At 42.4% G+C, this 26,027-nt stretch overlaps 1 protein-coding gene across 11 annotated transcripts in view; it reads left to right on the top strand.

Moving 5' to 3' along the window:
* Positions 1 to 26,027, top strand: part of kirrel3b (kirre like nephrin family adhesion molecule 3b) — a 161,829-nt gene that overhangs the window by 121,194 nt on the left and 14,608 nt on the right. For all 11 annotated transcript variants that reach the window (XM_084351627.1, XM_084351633.1, XM_084351632.1 and 8 more), the window contains exons 5-9: positions 2,335 to 2,485; positions 12,218 to 12,323; positions 19,733 to 19,881; positions 20,052 to 20,179; positions 20,621 to 20,747. In XM_084351627.1, the coding sequence (XP_084207753.1) occupies positions 2,335 to 2,485; positions 12,218 to 12,323; positions 19,733 to 19,881; positions 20,052 to 20,179; positions 20,621 to 20,747 (661 nt within the window). The remainder of the gene's footprint in view (positions 1 to 2,334; positions 2,486 to 12,217; positions 12,324 to 19,732; positions 19,882 to 20,051; positions 20,180 to 20,620; positions 20,748 to 26,027) is intronic.

The raw sequence follows: 26,027 nt of genomic DNA, 5'->3' as shown, positions 1-26,027 counted from the left end.
AGTTTATTCTTAAGTCTCATTCCAACTCTTCAGATACTGACGCTCTGGGTTGGTAGGTCAGACCAGCCACCGACCCAATGCGAGACTCAACAATCAACTGTCTTACAAATTTGACCTTTAAGCTTGATTAGTTGTTGTTGTTGTGGCTGCGGAGCTGAAGATATGTTAAAGGCACACTGAAAATAAGTACCCCCACAAAGTGATACAAAACAAGGTGGATGTCAGAGAGAAGTTGTACAAGCACAGCCCATGCCTGCAGATATTAAGCCTGAATACAACAGGTTGCCAAAAAAAGAGCCCCCTTGTTTCTCCTCTGCTTGCTAACACATTTCACAACTTGATAAGCATTTGCTTGGCTCATTGTTTTGTGTTTCTTTGTCTCCTTTACCCTCTAGTGGTCAGAAATCAACAGCTGCAGCTTTAAATATACATGAAAAAAGCAAAGCTTTCCATCTCAATCTTGTTACTCTTTGCCATTCCTCTCCTAGCATGGTTAAAAATATTCCCTACATAGGCTCTAGGCAGTGATATGAAAATTTATCAATTTGTAATGTGGCATGGTGTTGAATTCAATGCAGCAGCCAGCTAACCCCCTTTCTAAGATTAATGACTTCAGACAGGTCCAGAGCGACGAGGGAAACAATCCTGATTGTGTCAGAAGGGATATTACATTGACATATCCCGCGTCTGACAGCTAATGCGTTCTGCTTTGGAAGTGACTCACGCACAACTATGAATTCCATCACATGGTTCTTCACATACAAATGGACTTCACAGAAACATGTATGGCATCTATAATATCCTCATACTTATGAAAAGGCTCAGGAAAAAAACCCTTGTTTATCTCCAATCCAACAATACGGAGGGTTTCGAGAGAGGAACCTTGAAGTACTCGAACTATGAAGTGGTTAGACAAAAAGATTTCTATAGAGATGTCTGTCTGATTTTAACAAGTTCAATGACATTTTAATTATTCAGAATAAGCTATGCTTAAATGAGAAGGAGAGCACATACTTAGAGTTTTATTAAAAAGAAACCCTTGCATTGAAGTAGAGAAATGAGGAGATAATTACTATGGTTTGTACATCGACAATGAGCCCCAGTTTGACTCAGCTACTGATTAATGGGTAGTGATTATGGTGGTTGAAATATATATGCTGCTTAGGACACTTTAATATAGCGTTAAGTACCTGGCTAAGTTTCAGTCATGACACCTCCACGTACCTTTTGTTCCTTTTTGGAAATTTGTTTTAAATTCAGACCTTTTGTACATTTAGCAAAGAGCCGTAACAACTGGAAGAAGTATTTGTTCGCGGATTGAATTAAATTGGTGTGACTATTATTCTTGCTGTATGATGTGCTTTAAGAATCCAAATAAAGGAAAAATCCATGGAAGCAATCCACACATTTGTGAGGCTAATCCAAAGGTAGCAGCTCAGTAAAGCGAGTCTCCTGCCAGCTCCCTCTGGTCAACATAGAGGTTCTGCTTCTATATAAAGAAAATGTCTGATGTACTTCACTATAGCGCGGTCCTATTTCCTTCAAAAACACAAAGCAACTGTGAGCCCCCTTTTAAAGAGATGGCAGGGAAATGCATCTTGACTTTGTGGTTGACCACACTGTGCCCTGTTGCCCACGCAATTTGTTCTAGTCAGTGACTTTGTTCTGGGCCGCATTGGTTAACATAGACTCCTGGAGCCCTCCCCTGAGCGTTTTAGGGAGAGTGAGAGCTACTGAGCGCTACCAACCGATTCCAGATGGCTTCCACAATGTAGGGCTCAGAGGATGAGCGCTGAAAAGAAGATTGATTTCCTTTGTGGAGTATGACAAGCCATGCACTAGAGCGCAGCTCTCCAGACACACAAAAAGAGGCTCAAAAAACATATTGCTACATTTTTTTATTTTTTCATTTCAGTCAGCTTTGCAGTAAAACTACAGGCTGGGGTGTTCTGATGGTTTGCCTCTGGTCCCCTGAGGGACGACATGTGTGTATTCATGAATTTTTCCTCACAGTTTTATACCTTCTCCATCAAAGCTTGTCTGTTTGGATATCATTTAAACATTCTTGAAACCTTGAATCTGAGCTGCTAAAGATACAATCCAATATGTTTTTGACTCTAAAATTTGGGTGTACAGTATTAGGGTTTACCGCCCAAAACCAAAATAGTTTGAGATTCTCTTTATTGATTATGAAAACTCAATCGCCAAGGTTCCAGCCTGGCAATCCGATCAGATCAGCCAACCACACTTGCTATGGATTCAGAGACCCAAAACATTTCAACTGCCTGAATTGTAACCTTTCACTTTTACTCAACTTTCCTTCACTCTTTGCAGACCTTGCTCCGGGATGGCAGGAGAGAAAGCACCGTGAGCACGCTCTACCTATCGCCTTCCAACATCGAGACGGGTCAGCAGATCATCTGTAAGGCCTCCAACAAGGCGGTCCCCAACGGCAAGGAGACCAGTGTCACGATCGACATCCAGCGTAAGCTTCCCACTCCTCCCTCTCTGTCTGCGTCTCACAATGCTCTCTTACTCTTGATGTTTTTGTTTAAGTTACTGTCTTTTTGGAGTCCCTTGGTTTGCGATCAGTACAGATGGGGAGGGGAGAAAGTCTGCGTTTGACATGCATTACTCAGTATTTGAGGTATTTCTCACATGTAGAGGCGTGAAACTGTCAGACAGGCATACGTGACTAACACTCTGTAAACATCTCGGATTCATTTTAGGCTCTGATGGATATTTATAATTGGTTTCCTTTTTGCTTTCATACCATGTAGGTGGGTGGATAGATTGATGATGCATCACTTTTTTTTTTTGTTCACTATGATGAAATATCAAAGGAGCTGTCCGTCCAAAATGAATGGGATTGTCTTTTTTTGGTCCGACTACCTGCCTGCTGTGGCACTACACTGTCTCCACCTCTTTTATTTCCTTGCTCACGCCATCAATCTTTTTGATGAGAGCATGCACAATTCCCCTCTAAAATAGGCAAAGTAAGCCCAGCGTGTAAAACACATTCAGCCTCAATTGTCAGGGAATCTTTTTTCGATCAAGAACCGTTCACAGTAAGAGAAGGGCTTTGAACAAAGGGATTCTGCATCACTCACAGCCCCTTCAACACCATTAAGTATGACTAATAAAGCAGAAAATGCTATTTAGAGAGCCAATATGACTGACGGCTCCATTCTTTTCATTATGTACACCACAAGAGGCGAGCATGGCGAGAGCGGGCACGGCACGATCAGGCCAACTCAGGCGCGGGAGTGAAAATGATTAACAGTTGTTGGTGTTTGCAACCCTTGCAGTTTGTCCTCGTCATTTTTATTGTCATGCAGTCTGAGAGGGAAGTCTGCCCACATGTAAACTGATTTGTCACCATGTATAATGATGCGTCTGTGATAAATGCTCGCCATCATAGCATCATCCTCGCCTCTGAATATACGATTTAACCCTGAAAAATGAGTGCAGCAGATTTCTAATTAGCATTCCAAAATGTGCTCTTTACACAATTAAAGCTCCTGACAACATTTTTCACAGTGTGAGATCAAACTGAGCGACAGCAGAGACTAATTGTCGAGATTCAAATTGTCTCCCACAAGGCTTAGCCTCACGTTTACCTCCCTCCCTCCAGCTCTCCCTCTCACTCCCCCCCACACACCCTCCCCCTCAGACTTGACAGGTAAAGTGTTCAGCACGGTTCAGCAGAGCCTCCGGAGTTTTTTTTTTGCTAAGATCCACTTCCAAATTAAGCTGCTCCTGGAATGAAACATGCTGTAATTGAACTTTGATTCATTCGTGTTGGGTATCAATTTGCTTAATTTCAATGCTGCCTAATTCGATTACGAGGCTCCTGGCTCAACCGCAGCACCTGAAATACCACATGTTTTTTAAACAAAAATATTTGCTTCGGTGCAAATGTGCGCCGATGCTGCGCTTTGAGTAAAAACACTGAGCTGTGAAGTGTTCTGCAGACACGTGCAATACACTGAATACATACAGTAAATACATATCTGCTGTAGAGATATGCTTTTGTATTCAAATTACAGTTGCATTTATTGTATTTTCTTGTAAACAAAGGTATTCAGCTGCGTTTCCTGCAATTACTCATGTTAATATCTACTTTTGCAACTGATAAAATTCCAATTACTATGATAGCATTGTGAAAATAGGGTATTATGAGGTTGGAAATCTGGAAACCAATTAAATATGCATCCACAGTGCGTTGCAGAAAAGGTGACTGGAGAGTAGCACCAAGTCTTTCCGGAACAATAAAAGCAGGTGGCGGATAAATAAATGATGGGACACTGGCAAGGGGAAGAGTGGCAGATGAGACTTGACCTCCACCCCTTTAAGGACCAGACAGCTTTGTAACTATTGATGGGAAGATGCTTTTGTCACACAGACAAGGCAGCACACAAAGCTGTGCCCTGAGTCTTTAAAGGATCTCAGGGCCAGGCTGAAGCAAATCAGACAGTCTGGATAATTCAATCATTTCTAAGTGTATCCGAAGGAAATTGTCCCCAGATGGCCAGCAAAGTTTCAGCAAATGTTACAGCTGCATGGGGCAACACATAACGCAGAGGGTGAACTGGATAGCACTGATTGACCTGATAACTCCAAGTCCAAAAAGGCTAATGAAATGATGCTGGAAGATTTCATTTTCATTTCAATCCTTTATTCCTGTTAACAATAACAGCACAAAACAAACAAAAAAACCTTGACCTTGTACTGTCATAGCTGTTCTCTCACAAAAATAATTTGGTCATAATGTGGGCTAACATTACTTGTGCTCACCACTCATTTCTCGTTTCTTTGTCACTTACTCAATAATGATTAAAACACGATAATAAACAGAGAAGTATCCTGACATTGTACGGAGTCAGAGGCTGTGCCAGGCAATAGAAAAAGGCCTGACAGGAGAATGTGTATATCCTTTTTTATAGCAGAAGAAACAGAAACCATACCTATTTCTTCTGATCACAATACACCTTTCTTAGTGAGCCTTTCTCGGAGGAGGTGTAAGCCATCACCCTACCTATCAAAGCAATGGTTCCTTCAGGCGCTCGGTGTCAGCTTGAGAAAGAAATGTAATACTTGACCATCTCTTCTTTACAATAGCACTTGGGTGTCCCTTCTATTCTACAGCAAGAACCAGTCATATGTCAGGATTTAACAATAGGGCTTCATAATTGCTGGCAGTGTTGAATGCTCGGAGACGAAATATGTAGCCAGGCCAGCGCTGTTATACAACACATTTAGCAGGAATCGGTCCTTGTAAAGTTGGAGATCATCAAACATTACCAAATTTCCCCTGTGGCTTTGAAGTCTTTTTGGTACTCATCACTCAGAAATGCGGATGTTCTCATATTCCGTAATAGGCACCATCTCAAGCTTTCAGCCGTGGATGATACGGTAGTTGTGGCCGTAATTCATGCCCATCAAAGCAGCGCATCGTCAAAGCAACTGGAGAGAGGAATTGTGGCATACTAATAACATGGTTTGTTGCTATCAACATACTGTACGTTCTGTGAATAATGTGCTCCCATCTGTGCATCTACGTGCTTCACTCAAGACAGGCATGCCAATGAAGTCATCGTTGGTGTCGCTTGTGCGGACAAAATGTCATTAGGGAATATTAAGACTGGAAAATTCAAAAGCCTGAAGAATTTCTAAAGTCTCTGATTTAAATTAGTGTTTTTCGTGTCATCTGTACCCAGATACACAGTACCAGCTACATACTGTATGCATACATGCTAAAAACTAATCATTGTCATCCACATATGACGAGCTACTCCCCAGAGCTAGAGACTGAATTTGTGATGTGAAATAAAAATGAAATGAATTGACTCATGCAAATCTATGTTCAGTTTTCAAGGAAAAGATGAAAAAAATGCTAATTAATACATAGATTGATGCTAAAATGCAAGGATTAATTCCTCCACAGATGTAGGAAAAGTGTCTTTTTTGGTTTTCCTGTTAACTGCACATAATAAATTCCATCCCATAGTCCTCTGCGTCCCGTGGACTTGTGTGTGTTTCAGTGGTGCAGCAATGCACCGCAGTCCCTTAACAAAGATGGAGGGATTAATGGCATTCCCCGGTGAACAGTTGCTCTTAGTCTAAGTGGGACCCTGGTGAGGGTCGGATACAGTAAGTCACTGAAGCTAGACTGCACACTGCAACCCCTTCTGTCCTTCCGAGATCTGACCGAGTTATATTAGAATTTGCTGGCCTAAAAGTCTCTTTGATCTTTGGGTAAAACTTTTTCCTCATTTTTTGGCAGGGGTATGAAGTCAGAAGTGGAAAGTGTGACCTAACGACCTCCAATAGCCTCTCTAAAAAAAATAATCACACTTTGCGATGAATTTAAAGCGAGCAGTCTTGGGGAAGAAACATTTGTGGATAGTCAGACGTACGAGTTTCGACTTTTTCTTTTTTTATTATTTTAATTTCCTTTTCCTAACAAGAAGTCGAAGATTATGAGTTGACAGCTATTGAGTACAAGGTTAATGCATTGCAAATATTTCTCTGACACCCTGCGTGCTGGCTGTGTATTGAACGCACAGAGATTAAATTGATATTGATGCTCTCATCTACAGCAAATAAGCAGCTTTCTCCAAATGCTGGTGTATCCCCTGAAACTGTGAATCACGTCCACTGAGCATTTACACTCTCTGCATAAATGCTGGTCGTTCTTACTTCATGTCTCTCTGTATGTAAGTCCCAATGTTAAGAATTAAAAAGTCTCATTTATTTTTTTTCGCCAAGAGTTTTCTCATTGACCGTATTAGTGAGATAATATTAATGGCAACAAAAGTAATTAAAATCTTCTCAGTCCGTCTGCCCTTCTCAACATTCTGTATTCCGCTCACCTCTAAGCTTAGTCGCCCTTTCTGTCCCTGCTCCGTCCTTATAGCAAACCAAATGAGAGTAATCTGAACACAGCCCGGCACGTTGCTCGACAGCTTAAACCAGCCTAAAATCCAATGCATTTCACAACGGTATTTCCTTTTATCATCACTTTAATGCTCATGATTTACATCCACCTCAGCATTTTCATTCCCACAGAAGTTCATATAGAGTTATCTGACCTAGGGTTAGACAAATTAGCATCTAAATACAGTATGTCCTGGTGATGTTGCCAAAATGAGGGGGATTTAGAGCCAACAGAGGTTATTCAGAACCCTGGATAGACTGCTGACTTCAGTTGTCCAAACCAGTCCATTAGCAGACTGTAATTATTTGATAGCAGAGGGGTGGCTACCCCCTGATGCTGTTTTCTCCGGCAGCATGACTTAACTTGTATTATGCCCTTTGGACTTAAATCAGTCTACTCCCCTACCCCCCGACGTAAAACCACTGCGATGGAATATGATTCTGATGCCACAGTTTCATGTCCCGCGAATCCCATTCATCACGCAACTTAAAATATTCCTCAAATATTTTCTAGTCCAGCTGGATATCTGCAGAGCTTTGCCCCACATAGAAACTCACTCTTTCAAGCATGTAGTCTGAAATGAATGCGCTGGGGACGAGCAAAGCCAAGGTTCTCCGTGTGTTTGCATTGCAAACAAGCTGAGCCATGTGGGAGGAAAATGAATGCCATTTGTTGAGACTAATTAATAAAGAACATGCAGATGTGCAATTGGGGAGGATTTGTTTTTGGTAGCAGCTACATGCTCTCCCTGCTTAATCAAGCAGATAATGGGAAATTCATCTGAAGGCAGATGACAGAAGGAGGAATTTGAAAGTGAGAGGGAAAGAGAGTACGGGGGCAATAAAAAGCACATTTTTGTGTACATTAGATTAAGTTATAATGATGCCGCAAAACTGAATTATCTCATGTGGTTTTATATTTTTGGCTGCTTGAAGACATTTCTAAATATCATACTTCCAGCGCTCTGAGTATTTGAGCACTATCGATTGAATCAGTGACAAATCTTTGATGCTCCTGCACACGTTTAGACACTTGCAGAGGTGCTACGAGGAAAGCAGCACACCTCATTTAAGCAGCTGCATTAACTGCAGAACATCTGCCTTGATTAAACAAACCAAATTTTTCACTGTTACGCGGTTGAATGTTTTTGTATCTCTTAATCAATATGCTGGACCTCAGGTTCTCCTCCAGTCTGTTCTCCCCTCAAGTATTCCTCTCAGCCCGCCACGCGACGAGTGCGGCCATATTGCTAAGGCTACAAGCCACAATCGGACGGCCCACAAACAGCTTCCCCATCCTTCAGAGGCAGCCGACACTCCTGGAGTTGGAGGCTGGTCCTACTGGAGAACAGCTGTCTACAGTGACCCGGAGAGATTGGAAATTGAGCTTTAAGAAAAGGGAAAAACAATTTGTGTTGGCACTATCTCTAGGAAACAGAGAGAAGTTGGAAGATTGTTCCAAAAACACCATCTGGTCTCCACTTTGAACTAACCGATCAAAAGCTGTCGGCCAACTATAACGCTACCCCGCCCATTCATCCTGTTGTTTTCACTGGAGCTCTCATCAGTCCCACTATCCCCCTCTATCCATCCAGCCCTCCTCCTCCTCCTCCTCTGTTCCTCACCACTACTCTCTTGACAAATCTGAGGAATTAACAGTCTTGCATATTGATGTGCTGTCACAAGACACCTCAAATGCATTTGCCCAGCAACTCATGCATTTATACATCAAAGTGGAAACTTTGTTATTAAGCAGATGTCTGTCATATCTGACGGGTCAAAGGCTAAAGATGTGTCAGTCCCTGATTCACACACGAGGCCTTTGCTGGAGGACATTTGGTTGCCTTTGCTCCCATGGCTGTCTTTGCTTGTGGTTCTTTGGGGAGTTGAAACTACAAAACAAAACTGGCCGCCTGACTTCGAAATAGATGTAAAGTCATCAGGCCATTACCTCTCGCTGAGAGAGACTGAGGTCTTTTTAAGGGGCGGGTCAGTTTATAGGCTTCAATCAATTTGAACAGAACATTAATTAGTCGGCAGGTTGACAGTAATGAGCATTTGTGTCCTTAGAAGTCTCTTGGCGGCGAGACTAGAGAAAAAGGTTGGCATGATTGAAAAGTACATTATAGGAACACTTTTAGTGAGAAAGGCTTGTGAATCAGCTTCTACAATTAGCTTCTGTGTCTATTAGCTCAGACACAGACTTCCAAATCTCCCACGCGCTCTTCTTGTGTCTGCTTTTCTTTTTACTCTCCAGCTTCTTGTTGGATTTTTATCACCACCTTCACCATTGCCACATCTGTCGTTTTGCCTCTGAGGTTCCCTCTACCCACATTTTTGTCCACACAATTAACCGCTCGGGACGCTAAAAACACCTACTGGGCAGTTAACATTGCCGCTCAAGGCGTGGATAGTTTTCCCGTTTTATAATCACACACACCCACATGCCCATTCGTATGCACAAATACCACGCCCCGCCCCCCCAAACATGTGCACTCTTGCAAACACACAGTTGTCTTCTCAGTACCTGGAGACACTAGCTGGTGCGCTGGGCCTTTCATTGTTCCAGGGTCCACAATGTTGTTGTTTGCTTTACTGGCCTGGGGAGAACTGGCACAGGTGGAGCTCACGGATTTGAAGGTGGTAGAGTGGTCGGTGGGGGTGGGGGTGCGGGGGGCAACTGTCTATGAGGGAAATAAGTCTGCTGATGGGGAATATGGTATGTGTGTGTGAGAGAGAGAGAGAGCTGGGAGGAATATGGCACCTGGACCACCCCCCTCTCTGGGGCTTTGTGGCAGCTGAGCCAGCCCAGAGCATCTGCGCAGCCACAGGGTAAAAAGCAGTTTCCCCACACTTCATGCCCACACACGCACAAACACATACACACACACACACAGAATGACATAGCTGTACACAGTGTTGTTTGGCTTCACTGCAGCAGTGTTTGTGTGCTTCTTTAATTCTGTGTGGATCTCCAGGCCCCACCACACAGTCCCTAGCTAGTACATTAGTGTTATTGAACACAGCGCAGATAGCATGAGTGCACCTTTGAAACAGATGGCTGCACTAGCATCAAACTCAGAACCAGCTCTTCACTCCATGTGACTAATCTACTGCCCATGATGCCTTACCAGCACGCCACTGGAACCACAAATAGCAACCGGCTATGGCACTGTGGAGGTTGAGTCACTTGAAGTGGCATCCTATTTTTAATTTTAGGTGGTTTTTTAAGCACTATTTCATGTTGTTAGGGTCAAATATGAATGGAAAAACCCAAATTACATTCAGCGTTGGAGATGAGATAGTACATACTGTAGAGTGTGTGTTTAATATGAGATGAGACACACATATAAGACCATCGTGTGGAAAAACCAACCTAATTACCAGAATAAATATTGGCAATGTACGCCTCTGAAAACCATGGATATGTTGCAACAATTTTAAAGGTGCAATATGTAAGAATGTGGGTTGAAAACATTAAAAACCTCACTAAAATTATCAACAGCAGAAAAATAACATTAGATTAGATGCCATGCCGTGTATGTACTGTTGCAAAGCATGTGTAGTATGCTAACCAGCTAGCCTCATCCTGGTCCAAAGCTCCTGTGCTAGTGGTGTAAACACCAACACTTCCATGGTGCTCCAAGCTCCCAGTCTGCACAGCTAACTGAGTTAACTAGCTCATGGCAGCTACAGTTGACAGCAGTTAGTGGTTACTCTGGTGATATACTGCCCTTTGTATGTTTTGTGTATGAATTAAATTCTTACATATTGCACCTTTAAATTCTATATTTTCAAAATGCTGTATTTACGGTCTGGGTAGGTTTAGGCTCAAAACCACTTGGTTAGGTTTAGGAGAAGATCATGTTTTGTCTACCCTGGTTGCGTCCCCATGAGCACGGATGGAAAATGTCCTGACATCTCGCTAAAAATTATACATTTTCAATAAAATTGAAATGCCATCTCCAACAGTGGTCTCTGGCTTGGCAGCCAATCTCGCCCTGATGAAGGTTCACCACCATCCCCTCCTCCTCCTGACCGGAAAATCAGCTCATACATATGTAACCTGAACATGCCAACATTTAAATTCTAGCATCAAGGCTGCAAAAAATTGCTCTCATGAAGGACAATGTGTTGGGTGGAGTTTGGTTTCCTTGAAAGCTTACTCGTAATGAGAACACATAAATAGTACAAGTGGGGAACTCTCCATCCACTTGATTTTCCATTAAAATTACAGTTACTACTGGTCAGCAAGGTCAGTTTGATCATTTTTTCCCCTTGTTGCATTGGAAACACTCAACAAAATATGCCAATGCAGCCCCCAACAAATCCTGTAGCTTCACCTACTTGAAATTCATTCTCCGAGTCTGCGTGGTAAATAGCTGTTTGTTTCACATGGGACGGGATTGATATGGAAATTAACACGTATCTTCAAAAAGGATCCCACCTTTGTCAATTAGGATAAATTAAGTTGTTTATTAAATTTGCATAATCTCTATGCTTGTTATTCTAAGAACTGTTTTAATTGTACTGTATCACTGAGGTTGCTCATTGTTTTAATTGCAGTGGTTTGAGCTATGGACCATTCACTGTTTTCAAATTGCTATTTACTGAAACTCATTATCAAGTCAAGTTTTCCTTTGATTTGTTAATACGTACTATACCATTGTTAATGAATATATAAGAGTAAAAATAGCATGTACTCTCCCACACCTGTGAAATACACTAGAGTGTTATTCAACAACTGGGCCTAAACCCTGGGTAGGTGGTCGGGAGATAACAAATTATTCAGGAGTAATTGCCTGTTATTGGGGAGAAAATGCTGCCACAAACTGTGATGAGTTGTCACAACGGTTCCGCCGGTGTATTGTAATATAATCTGAATAAAAAAGGCTTTTTTATCTGGTGGTTTTAAGCGAGACGTGTTTACCTGAAGTACTATATGTGTGGTACAGCTACATAAAAAGGCCTCCAGTTTTGGGTCACAAGGAAAAACAGTTGGAAAATGTAGATCCCCTGAATAAAACAGAGACTTTATTTTGCATGTAGGTGTGTTTGGCTGTTTTCTTTTGAGGTTGCGTGTTTTCTGTTTTTGTCTTTTCTGCAGAAAAATTCTGCCATATATATTTTTTCTTTTTTCTGAGCCTTATTCAGCCGCAGTAAATGTCAACAATATAGTGTTTGTCTCAGGCTCACAGTTCACAACAGGATGTTTGATGAGGTTGCCAGCCCTGTAATTGGTTGTCTTTTTGTCTGTATGTTTTTTTTTTTTTTTTAGATCTCCCACTTGTCAATCTCTCAGTGGAGCCTCAGCCTGTTCTGGAGGGCAACCTTGTGAAATTCCACTGCTCTGCAAAGGCCAACCCTCCTGTCACGCTCTACAGGTGAGATCGCAAGAAGAAGTGTTGCTAGAGTGCTCGCCGTGAGTGCATGAAACGTGGACCATCGTGCAACGCAGACTGGAAAGAAAAGCTGCTACACTTAACTTTAAATGAGGTTGTCTGTAATCACTAATGCTTGTGGATGATATATTTACACATTAGGTCAATTTAACACTTCACTATTGATAGCATTAATCATTACCAGACACCTTTATATGATGCCATGATGACATTTTATCTGCCCACAACACATTTTGAAATGGAGAACAGAAAAAACAATGGAACACCATCATGCTGAAACATTTAATGAAAATACACTTCAGAAAAATCATTTGGGAAACCTTGTCATGTTCCACTGGGTTGCAGCAGAGCAATACAGTGTTTTGTTGCATGGCTGTTTGCTTCGTGGTCATATCATCTCCCTTGAACATTAAATGTCCAACAGTGTGTTGGAGGAAAGATGGAAACATAATGTGCATGACATCTGATGAAGCTGTCAAGATTATGAGATTAGGTTGTGCTCCACACTATATAGAAGAAAGGCAGGTTTCCCCCCAGGGGCTCTGCTGGTGCTTTTATGTGTGTGTGTTGTGCAGTAGTGGTCGATGTGGTCTACAGTGCATACTGTAAGTTTGTGTTTAAGCCCATGCATTTATTATGTTGTTTGGTTATTTAATTTATTTTTTTTATGAATCAGATATTCTAAAAATTAGATTTTAGAAGAGAACATTTTGAGGAGGGATGAAAACAAAGTCCTCATAAGTCAGTTAACTAAACTCAATAAGTGGCCAAGAAGACACAAGACCAAGAGGCCAAGACTCACTCAGAGGAAGATTAAAAAACATGTGGCAAAAGAGTCAACTTAAAGATGACTCTTTACTCTCGCATAACATGTGTGACCCCCCTGCAGTATTTATTTTGTTTTTGCTGTATGCATTTCTAACAGTTTAGAGAGCATGTTTTTCAGTTGAGATGTCATGTAGAGGTTTTTGGAAAAAAGTATCTTTAGTTCACTTTAACTTAAAATTGACGTGGCAAAAGATATGGAACATAACAGAGGATTTCAATGGTTTCTGAAGCTGTTGCACAATCAGAACACCTTTGCACCTTTCATATAGTGCGTCGATACTTCTTTAGATGGCTGTCTGTTTTATCCTGCAGCTAACCCTCCAGATCTTACACGTATTCAGCAACCTTATCGCCACACAGACTGCTGATATTCAATATCAGAAGTTTTTCCTCTGCAATTTTACTTTTTAATCTTCAAATGCTAACATTTCAAGAAATATTTCTATGCACATTATCTGTGCCCAACACCTACTGTACAGTGTGATCAAGGTTAGGAAAAGATGTGTTTATGCCAAACTCTGCGTTATCCTGAATAAAAGTCAGACACGCTGCACACCCATCCACCACCCCAACCTGCACACCCCAACTCTCCACTTTGCCGCAGTACACTGCTACCTGCATTGGCACAATATTGGCACTACACATAAATTGTTCACTGCAGAATCATCCAATATGTACAAGAGTCCTTGAAAATTGGCTTGTATTCAAATAATTAAAGTAAAAATGATTTAACAAGGCTGAATTCAAGTACACAAAGCAGCCCCATTTCCTGCTTCCTTTATAATTTAACTTCACAACCCCACTGAAAACACGGTTGTAAATGAAACAACCTGGCACTTATTGAGTCAAGTTTGACCAAAAACAGAAATAAGTGTAAAGTATTTCTTTTCTTCAGCAATATCTAATGCTGCCTTCCTCCCATTGTCCTTTATTAATGGGCACATTCTTAGTTGCAATCTTGTTAGAATCGCGTTCGTATTTTATCTCACGACACCTGTATTTGTGATGAAACAACAAAATGAACAGTAATTATCCTCATAAAATCTAGCGCGGTCATCTAGAAGTGAAATTCTGAAGTGATTTGTCAAGAGATGCTTTTTCTGTGTGGGAGGTTTTAAAAACCCGGCGAAAAAATAAATGGAATGAAATCGATAGCAAAGGGAATTGGCCGGCTCTGAATCTTGTAATGGTACTGGGAAATGAAATGGATGTACAACACACTCACAGGTGGCAAAACAGAGATGTTGCCTTTTTGATGGATTCTGCCCTTTTGAAAAAGAAAAGGAGGAGGGAGGGCAGCGATATTGTGGAAAACAAGGTTTCTATTTGATTGTGTAGGTGCAGAGCATAGACAGGACGTCTATTGCACCTGCAAAGGGATTTCACCTCTATTGTTATGAGACTGGATCAATGCGAGAATCAGACCTCTCCCCGGGGTATCAAGAGCTGAGATGCAATGCCTGTTGCGATGACTTTTTCTTTTACTTTGACAAACTACAGAATGAAAAAAGGTTGGAGGTTGAACTTTCCCTTTATGTAATTTATTTCTTCCCTTTTCTCTTCTCTCTCGCTTGTCTGCTTCTCTGTCATTGACACAATCCACTGTAGGATTAAATAATATCCGCGCAGACTAATAACTTTTGATACTTCAAGGTTATACTCTCCACCAGTTCTCCAGTTTCACAGTCTCCCATTTAGATTTATCTGCAATTTATACAAGCGCTTCAGGACTCCCGTGCACCGTTGGAGCTCAGGACATGGTAGACAGCGCACTTTTAGGCCTCATAATGCTTGCCTGAGAGACTTCGACTAGGGACAGCCCCCCACAAATTCCCCCTCTAGAGAGCAATATCACAGAGGAGAGCAGGAAGCTGGTCAAGCAGTGTGGGGCCATTTTTCAGTGCTAATACACTCCGTCTACCCCAGATCAGATACGGCACAAGGACAGAGTAGTCCTTAGACGGATGGCCTCTTTTCTATCCTCAAGAGAGCCATCCATTCCCAATGTGCACTGCGCCACTTTGCCATCCTCCAACTCAATGGACACTTGAGACACAGACCCAAGATATTAGGGGCACTAGTCGAAAGCATGGTGCTTTCTGCTGCCTGTAACCCCTGATGATTGCCACACTGGTTCAATAAATCTGACTTTAAACGTGAAAATGGAAATAAGATATATCTCTACAGATACCTGAACCTTTGCCAGAGCACGGCTCAAGGAGAGAGTACAGAGGCAGGAAGTCAGGGGATCGGCGAGGACTAGAGGTGTGAAGGCGGGGGTTGGAAGGGAAGATAAAAGTGGTGCTGAAAGTGTGAATGAAGTAAGAGTAATGGGCATGTGTTGCAGTTTGCACTCAGGGGATCAACAGTCTCTGAGAGGGAAAGACGAGTGGGTCGGAACATCTTCATTACTGTTTATAATGGTAGGAGGGCGAACTGGCATACATCACAATCACTCAACCACCCTCTGATGAAGACACAGAGGGTTTCCTCAGATCCAAACAAGAACCCACGAGAGAGAGAAGAGAAAGAATAACAAACAAAGCAAATCAGGTCCCTCGTCTGCACATACAACCGTGCACAGAGCGACAACAAAACCCCCTCCTTCTGCATGGAACTGCAGCAAATTACATCCCAATCCTCCCCACACTCAAACTCTCAGTGTTGTTGCTACAGCCGGATTGTTTGTTTGCTTTTGACTGACACTATAATCACCATCTCTTCTTTCCTTGCAAACCGTGGAGGTAGCTAATTGATACACGCCATTGTCTGTTTTTGGACAAGACTACTATTCCCTTGCCACATCGTTATGCCTCCATCAGCTGCTGCCACACATACCAAAAATGTGTGAAAGAACAAAGTATAGTGGAGTAAAACCTCCTTTTAGTGTGTTTGCTTTATTTAAAAGAACATAAGTGCCGGGGCGCAACACCTGAAATGTAATTGGTTCCAGTAATTGACAGCATAATTGCAAAATTGTAGATTAATGTGCACCGTTCCTGCAAACAAATCAATGAGACCCTGACAGGTTGGAAATTACCTTGAAAAGTTAAGAGTACACATAAAAGTATTTAACAACCTCAAACTTTCAAATAACCCTGAAAAGTTCAGAAAAATGTAATATCAAAGAAGTAAAAATAAAATAAAAAGAATCCCCTGAATACCACAGAAAAGCGAATTATTAAGTTGTATATTTTCAAGGTTATACCCACCTTTTCTTTTTTTTTCCAGGTTAACTGCCATACCCTACATGACACTTGTCTTTGTTTTCAAATAGATAGCACACACATATAAGTACATATCTGTTTACTTCAATTCCTTGGCAGAACATAAATTAGCTCGGTAATGTATGCGCATGTCGAAATCACAGCATGCCATTACTAAAACCTGCATATTTATTTTATATTCCACTGAGAATTCAACAGTCATCACTTACAATATGCATGTAAAGCAGAATGGAACTGCACTGCGCTGTGCTTAACCATGCTGATAATAACTGTGGGGCCTGATTTACTGTGGGTCTCGATGCTGATGGCACAGATACCTGCCTAATTTAATTGTTACTGTTTTATTGCCTTAATCACATTCAGTGAATACAAAACTCTCCCCCCCTTCCACGTCTCCTTCATCCTTGGCTTCCATTAACGGCAGACCTGTTTATCTGTATAACAGTGTTAGCTTACAGACCCGTGCGCGCGCAAAAACACACACACACGCACACGTAGACACACACACACACACACACACACACACACACACACACACACACACACACACACACACACACACACACACACACACACACACACACACACACACACACACACACACACACACAGTCTAGCGTACGGGATTCACACCCTTTGGCTGAATCAAATCCCTGAATAGGATACAGCAGTGTAAAGTGAGTCAGCTATTGAGTAAGCTTGCGCTGGCCCTTCTAACCTCCCAAAGGGAATGCAGGTGTTTGTGTTACCCTGGGCCAGCTATGTTTAGACATGAGTCTTGGACAAGGCCCAACACCCCAACAGAGCTCCCATGCTCCCTGAGGACGACGGCATTCTGTCTCCGCTCGCTCTAACACTGTCAAGGGCTCCCAAATCTGGCAGCCGCAACCTCCACTCGGGAGCAGCCGGCTGCCCAAACATCTGCGCTCAGCCCGTTACGACTCCTACAGTATGAGCTGCTGAAGCGTAGGTGGAATCTGGCAGATACTGATTGCTATATGTACATATGCATGATTTTTGTTGTCTTAGTGACGGTCAAAACTGTCAGAACCATCATCAGTATATGATCTTCATCAGATGCGGTTTGCACAGTTAGCCTGTCATCAATAATCCAACCATATTGATCGACAATGCAAGCAGCTTATAACAACCCATATTTGCATTTATTGCAAACTCTCGTGGATGTTTTTAAAATTATGGCAGTAAAGGAGGAAGTCAGGTGACGAAGTATAAAGAGCAAATGGGTCCATGTAGGATGAATGGAAACCAAAAGTCAACAGCAAATAGTAACATAGTAAACTGACATCACATAACATAAGTCAGGTATGTAATGTGCTTACGTACAAAAGTTAAGTTACATAAGTTATGTAGTTATTTGAACCCAAACCACAATCTTTTCCTAAACCTAGCCAAACTGCGATTGTGCAACAAAAGGTCCAGTACGCCTGTCACTGGTGCGCTACAACAGTTGGCGACTGGTAGTGGTGACAGATGTCGTTTTAGAAATCACTGACAATCAATCTATTTGATCATTTAGGTGTGAGGGTGTGCTGGCCCAATCGTCCATTTTTTCTGAGGACTATTTACTACTTGTGATGTGACCTAAAACTCCACGACAGCCACAAAATGGACCATCATGAAAGGTTCTTTTGTCTGCTGCGGTTTTCGAGAGCAAGAATGAACTTTGAGTCTCCAAAGTGCTCCGAAAAATAATGAAAATTGGAACTTCTACTTTTCTTTGACAAGTGGGATAACTCCGTCTGCTGATGAAGCTCATGTTACATGACAGAAAGCTCCGCAACAGTTACGAAATGAACCTTACTGAGAAATGGTTTTGTCAAGTGTTGTTTCCAGCACCAACTCATCACTGCTGTAATTCATACCATGATGATCATCATCATCTTCATTATTGTCATCGCCGTCATCATCGTCGTTACCAGTGTTGTCATCGCCTTAATCATAGTCATTATTGTTTTCAACAGCCATCACCAGCGTAATTAATAACACCGTCATCATCATCATCACCTTTATCATCATCTTCATGCAAACAGCAGCGGAAACATTCATAATGATATTCATATTGATATTAGCATAATGGTTTTCACATGCTTTTCATCTTCCCATGTGTAGCAGACATATGACTTCCTATGCTAATACTTGGGGGATATGATATCCTGCTACTGAAAGAGTGAGATTTAAACTATAGATAAATATTCTATCTTGAGGCTATCTATGTATCTGTTCATACTTGCTGACACACACAGATACTGTATAAGTACTTCTACTACCAGATCAGACAGGCCAAAAACACCCGTCTGCCCTATTTTCAACATTTTTGGAAACACAGGTGTTGCAGGGCCCTTAGCTGTATCCTTGTCACACAAGAACACAACTCGAAAAGATCTACTGCTGGAGAAAAAGCACCGAAAAATCCCATGAAGCCCAATTAGAATTCTGCTTCACTTCACTTACTGATTGAATGAGGTAATCTGTTCTCATTTAAATGATAGCATTTCAGTCAAGCATGGGGCCAGCTTAGTCATGGAAAACAAATGGGGTCCCTATCCCGTGAAAACTGCTCTCAGTACTGGCAGGAATATAAAACGGAGACAGGCGCCGGCGCCGTCGTCATTGTTTTCATTTGCCACATCAGCATGCTGCCACATCTCTATTGTGGAGGATGGCAGCGTTTAGATGCATGATGCATTGCATGTCCCACAGCACCGTCTAAACTTCCCAAAGAGACCTGAGACATCCGCAGATGCTTTCGCTTCGCTTTTATAAATGGGCCTCGTCTGTTGTAGCAGCAGAGAGCCATCCGCACCACGCAGAGCGGTGCACCGTCGCTTTTGACATCCTAAAAGTCTCACCTAAATATGTGGGGAGTGTCTGAATCCCTGTCACAGAAGCTATCACTCACAAACACAAACAGATGTTCTTTATGTGATCCCGTGTCAATTTATTAACATCAGCTGTTGCCTGCAATACAGTACGTGTCAAGGAACGTCTTCATAGGTGGGGGAGCAACCCATTTATCATTCTGTGATTTGTTTTTCTTAGCTGGCACTCTGTGCCGCACTCTCTGCCTGCCGTAATGAGGAACGTGCTGTCTGCTCCGAGTCGCCAGGGAGCTTGTCACAGCATGGAGGGCTGCCACAAAAATATGCTGAAGCCAGCACAGAAAAACCTGCCCCCAGAATTATGATTTATTCACACAAAAGAATGCTATTGACATAAGGAGGTGTGAAAACCTGTCTTAATGCCTTTTCCCCTTTTCCTTCAGTTTTGCATTTCTCACCGTCTTCTCCTTCCTGCGCCTTCTAATCCTCTCACCAGGTGGGCCAAAGGAGGAAGTATAATCAAGGAGGTCTCTGGAGACACATACGAGGTTATTGTGGACCACTCCTTCTTTACCGAGCCCGTTTCCTGCGAGGTCACCAACCCTCTTGGCAGCACCAACATCAGCCGCAACGTCGACGTCTACTGTGAGTGGCTCCTTCAGCAATACTGCACGCCTTTCATTGGTGCCAGCAACGTGATACCGTTATGGATTTTTACTTTTACTGCATATTTTGACATCGAGCTCCACAAACCACCACAGCTGATGCCTGATTATGGATGAATCATTAACAGTTAATGATGTTTATTTCAACAGTTGGTCCCCGCATGGCTGCCGAGCCTCAGTCCTTGCAGGTGGACCTTGGATCTGACGCTGTGTTCAACTGCGCCTGGACAGGAAATCCCTCTCTTACCATAGTGTGGATGAAGAGGGGATCTGGGGTGGTGAGTGTATTGATCTGCACTGCTACCTGTTTAATAAACAGTCACATACTGCGGCGGTGGCTTACAAAAGCTGCTTTTCTCCAATAAAGCCTGCATTCTAGACTTTCCTAAAAGTCTATTAAACCTGAGATTCTGAGGCCATTAAGGTCCCAGCCTCTATGTGACCCGCGCTCACATGAGATCTGTTGATTTGATCCAAAATTCTGACTCATTCCACCTTCTCTTTTGTCAACATCAAAGGCCGAAGCCAACTCCTTTACTCCACTGAGCTCAAACCCTAAATTGGATTTTAATAATTGAGGAGAGGTGCCCTTTAAGGTATTAAATGTTCAATGTGCTGCCTTTCCTTTTTTCCCCCATCGCACTGCCTTGTTGCTATGTCAGACGCGAAGGTGCATTTGCTGTCATTGCATTTGATGATCTTTGACTCTGTCGCCGCAGGTTCTCAGCAACGAGAACCTCCTGACGCTGAAGTCAGTGAGGCAGGAGGATGCTGGCAAATACGTCTGCCGTGCCGTGGTCCCGCGTGTAGGAGCAGGCGAGAAGGAGGTTTCTCTCACGGTCAACGGTGAGCTATATCACTAATACTGTATGTTTTTCACACAAAAAAGGCTCACAGATGCACACCCACAAAAGTTGTCAAATGCATCCACATACAAGTGTGAATCTTGATGTCTGGGGTCAACGGCGGCAAGGAGAAAGCAATTTGTCACAGGAGTCAGTATTCTGCTTCCTCTGTGGTTTACAAAAGCCTTCCGTCTGTGAAACTTCCAACAGAATATGCAGCCTTATTTCTCTCCTGTAGTCTTCTTTTCAGTGTAGCAGTTTCTTGGAGACGCAGCTAATTTTACCTGGCAGGTATTGAAACAAAACACAAGCCCTGACATACACTCACACACTCAGACTGCATAAGGATGTGGCACATAGCATGCCCATGCAAATTAATTCTCCCCCCCAAAGGTAATGTGATATAACAGACCCGTTTCATCAGCTCTCATCATTATGAAGCCTTTAAGTCTATGAAGCAATAAATATAGAATTGGTCTTTTCAAGACATGGCCGCACATTTCATAAACAGGTGAAATGTACTTAAATGTTAATTATATTCTGCGTGAGTCACAGGGAAGCTGCCTTTTCTGAGGCACTGACTGACTAATGAATACCAGCCTTGGTGGGAGACCTGGCAACTCTCAAACAAATGACTTCATTATCAGTACTTGATATTCAGGGAGCATGCTTCGGCGTGGCAGAGTTGTGGAATTTACATGTCTCTTATTTTCCCCCTGTCCATCTGAAGGAACCGGGGCCAAATATGAGAAAAAAAACAAAAAAAAAACGAAGAAAAACAAGAGAGGGTTTTTAAGAGGCTGGCGAGATGATGTGGAGTTAATGCTGACAGTGTATCGGAGCACATTTCCAAAGCTAACAAAAGAGTTTGCCTGTAAGCAACACTGGTGCTGATTTGGGGATGAAGATACATCAAGTAGCAAACAGTGTGTGTAAAGATTTTCTTTTCAAAACCCGACACGAGCTTTGCATATCAGAGAGAGTGGGATACCAGTATTCCCTCCAGCACAAGATCAGAACCGTGACTTTCTATGAACTGCAGCGAGCCCCCTCCTTCTCAACCAGGAATTCAGCGGGAATCAAGGCAGAAAGAGGCGTAAGGAAAAATCATGACTAATTCTATTGTCTCCCATTCTGTTCACAGCAACCTATGCTGGCATCCTTTCTCCAGCCTTCCTTGTAAACAGAATACATAATATTCATCGCACCAGTTTATTTTGATCCATCCCTTTCCTGCTCTTGTAACTACTGAGATTGTGCTGCTTTCCAAAACGATGCCATGAGAGAGAGGAGATGGATTGTTTTAATAAAGATTACAACACATAAACAACTTGGAGCACACTGGGAAACATACAACAAAGCTGAAATGGCATGTTTATTTAGTCTCCGCAGACTTCATTCACGCAAGGCCTGGATGTCTTCTCGTCTTTTTTATATGTGTATATTCGTCTTCTCTTCTTTGGCATCGTCGTGCCCTCCCTGCACGAATTGGTATTTGACATTCAAAAAGCCTCCTTTCCTTTTTACCCTTCTGAATAATTGAAATTCATCTGCTTTTTTCCCCCCCCAAACCACATGAGGAACCCTGAGTCATTTCTTACCCGATCCTTGAGGCGAATCAGATTGTCAAACTTGTGAAAGTGCAAACACTGCGGTTGGAGTGGTGGCGGGCGCGCGTGTGGCTCTCTCCCGAGGCTCATTGATTGTCCTGTGCCACTGTCTGTAACTGCTGATGAATGCGAGCGCTCCTTACCTCTCCTCGGCCTATACGTCCGACATCACCGACAGTCAGCAGGACTCAATCGAATCCGACAGTGAATAACTAACGCGGCGGCTGGGGCAGGCTTTTGGGTGGGGACGACCGTGATACAGTAAATATCAGGCGGCGCTTTGCATGTGTCACGACGCGACGGTGTCTGCTGCACATTTGATTGTTGCTCTTTCTGTTTGTTTTCCCTGCAGTTATCCCCCCAGATTCCTTAATGCCGTCATTTAAATTACATGTGTTTATAATTTGTCATTCCCTCTGTATCTCTCTCTTCTTCGCCGTTGTGTGTCACCGGCTCCCACTGTGGCACACCACATAGACATGAGGATTCCTGCTTTCCCCGGGGAAGAATGTAATTTAATTATAATCAAACAGCTAGCAGGGGAGGCAGTTTGTGTTTAAGTCGCTAATGGATACATATTGCTTACTCTAGTCAAACATTTTCAGGATGGAAAGGCTCCTTAGCATTTCATATGTGGCCATCAAGTGGTCACATGTATGACCGGGCGGGTGCACGTCCATGCGTGTGATTATTTATACATGGCACACAATATATATGCATGGCTTTTTCCAGACTCCGGCAAGAAGTTATCTGACATGCTTGGAAGGATTTAGCTTGTGTATACTTAAGGACCATATATTCACGCAATACATATTAATTATTGTATCCACGAGTACGAGTAGATCTGTGCAGCCGTTTGTGGTTGTGTGTGTGTGTGTGTGTGTGTGTGTGTGTGTGTGTGTGTGTCTTTGGGCAAGGCAGTATGTATAATGACACACGCACAGTACTGGGCAGCCTAGGGAGAGAAAGCCCATTACCACAGTAAGGGAGAGGGAGGGCCTGAGAATCCCACAATATCCCACAGAGCGCTGGGTTGTTATAGATCTTTTTTTTTCCCCTGCTGTTTCTCTTTCTAGACAGCCTTTATGTGCCTAGTTAATTAGCATTCCAGCCTGCTCTAAACTGGCAATAACACCGTATAAGAAAGAAAAGTGCAAATTAATGAAGGAGAAAACTGCATTTAAGATGCAGCGCACTTCATCTGACCAGCTAAATTCGCGCATAGCGAGATATGATCCGCAAGGCTTTCTGCAAGACTTTGAACTGACTTTTTCTCTTTATTTGTACCTGTCATATATATATATATATATATATATATATATATATATATATATATATTTATATATTTCCTCACCATGTTTAAACAGCTAAAAGTTTTCTATCAGGGAAGTTCATTCAGAAGTTTAGGCGTGTTCACAGAGGATTACGGGATTTTTGGAGCACAACAGCTTTGGAGGTCAACAGCTCCAAGGTGTCCTCTGTCTGTCCAGGGAGGACATAATGGTTGAGAAACCATCCTTGGTACCTCCAATGAAGTGGAAAGGAAGTCTATAAATAAACAGGCAGCACATTAGAGGTCAGCGCCCACTGATAATAATCAGTAGGTTTCAACTTTATCCGTACCTGATCAAATAATGAGGGATTCACACCGCAGATGTAGTTTCAACTCATGCTAATAAAGAAAGAGAATTTTCGACATAAATATTGTCAAGGATTTCTCTCGCTTGTGTTCGTCTGCATTCTTCAGAGCACTTTTCATGCTCTTGTGGGTAGCATCATGAAATTGCCAGTAGCTTTCTTTATAATGCATTGCCAACCAATCCGATCCTCATTATACACGAGTTGCTTCCCTTCAAAGATCCAATTCCTGAAGAATGTTCCCCGCAAGAACAGAAGTTTTTTAATTTTTTTTTGTGTGTTCCTACTTAAAATACACAGTTGTATACATAATGCAAGCAAGATGCTCGCTTTCTGAGGCAGATCCAGATATTTTATGTCGATGTTTTCTGTTAATGTGACCGTACCGCAATGACTCAAGACTGTTTGCAAATACTGCCTGAAATCATGCTTTCAGCACCTCTATAAAGTTGTAAAATCAGGTAAAGCACTGATTCTGGCTGGAGACAAAACCGGCGGCTGTTTTTGGCCTGTGCCATCTGTCCGGAGTTATTACTGTAAATGTATTTCACAGTGTGAAGTGAGGGCAGTATGGCTCACACTGCGTGCAGGAAAAGAGACAGGGAGAAAATGCATTCTGGTCCCTGTTGTAAAGATGTATTGAGCCAAAACAGGCAAATGCAGCGAGGCTGTCAGAGCATTCAGGGCAGAAAAGTGTGTGTTCTGCAGAAGTAAACGTGATAGCTATACCTCGGCTGACCAATTAGAGATGAAGTTGAAATTATTTGTGTTGCGGCCCCAATCTGACCTGCTGCTGTTAACGTAATGTAGCACAGCTGAGATAAAACAGCAGGAAGATTACCCTAATGTTGCTATAGGCTAGCACTGACGATAATAAGCCACTTAATAACATTAAAGTCACTCTCTCTAACCAAATTGTATCTGATTACTTTGTTCTCCTTATGTGTGGACACATTGCAGTATGACCGGACTGTGTGAAATAACTAAAAGACACAAAGTATCGGGTTAAATATTTAAAATCTCCTTTAGCACAACACCCTTAATCTCGAGTGTTTTTAAGAAGTGTGTAGCTAAAGCTGAGCTTGGTATATTTAATTTATCACAGTTGTTAAAATATTAAAAACAAGAACTGACTCTGGTTGGCAGTTTAAACATATCACGGCTTCCCCTCACCATGGATTTCTCCCAAAGGAAAATGTGGCCACTAGTGACCGCACCAGACATATTCTTCCTCCGTTCAAGTCGCTCTCTAGCCGTTTCATGCTCTCTTTTATCACAAAAGAAAACAGACAAATCAAAAGAGTTGCGCCGAGTTAGCAAGGAAATGTCAAGCCCCTGTTCAAAGCGGACGCCTCAGTTTAGGGAAGGAAATGCGAGCCCTGGCCTTTTCAACTCCCACACCGATATTGTGTAATCAGATTGCAGTGTCCACTCCAGAGTTAACACCTCCTCAAATGAATGAGCGAAACATTGCACCCAACGTTTTGATTACCTCCCCTGCTGCTAACATTGATGTTGTAGTGCCACCCACCTCCCCGCTACCAACGTGTTTGTGCTCTGATCACATAGTCTGAGTGGCAAACACACGGGCACACACGCATACTTTCAACCCAGGCTGAGCCAGGGAGATAAAGCTATCTCATTATATTCCTCATTTGCAGTTCTGATCCATAGAATAGATCCTTCCCAGTCACTACCAGCAGCCTTTTTGCAGCCTGCAAGCAATTGATCTTGTTTTGACAGTTGTAGCTTTTACGAACTTACCTGTCATCTCCGAATCACAAGTTAATATAAATGTCCTGATAGGAGCTAAAGTACATGCATGCTCCATGTTGGCAAACCAGTGGAAAAAGAGGAACAGCTTTCAATACATTTTTCTTAAATTGTCTGCAGCATTCATTTTGCAGCAGTAGCAGCCTTCCAGCATCCTCCAGTAGCATACCAAGACGCCATCTGGCAAAGTCTCATTAAAATGCTAATTCATTTTAATAAGAGACAGGTAATAAACTGCAATTATGTATCGTCAGAGAGAT

The sequence above is a fragment of the Pagrus pagrus genome (genome assembly GCF_965226575.1).
Source record: "Pagrus pagrus genome assembly, chromosome: 4".
In the NCBI taxonomy this organism is placed as follows: Eukaryota; Metazoa; Chordata; class Actinopteri; order Spariformes; family Sparidae; genus Pagrus; species Pagrus pagrus.
Note: the sequence above shows the minus strand (reverse complement) of the source record. Positions and strands in the feature narration are given on the sequence as shown.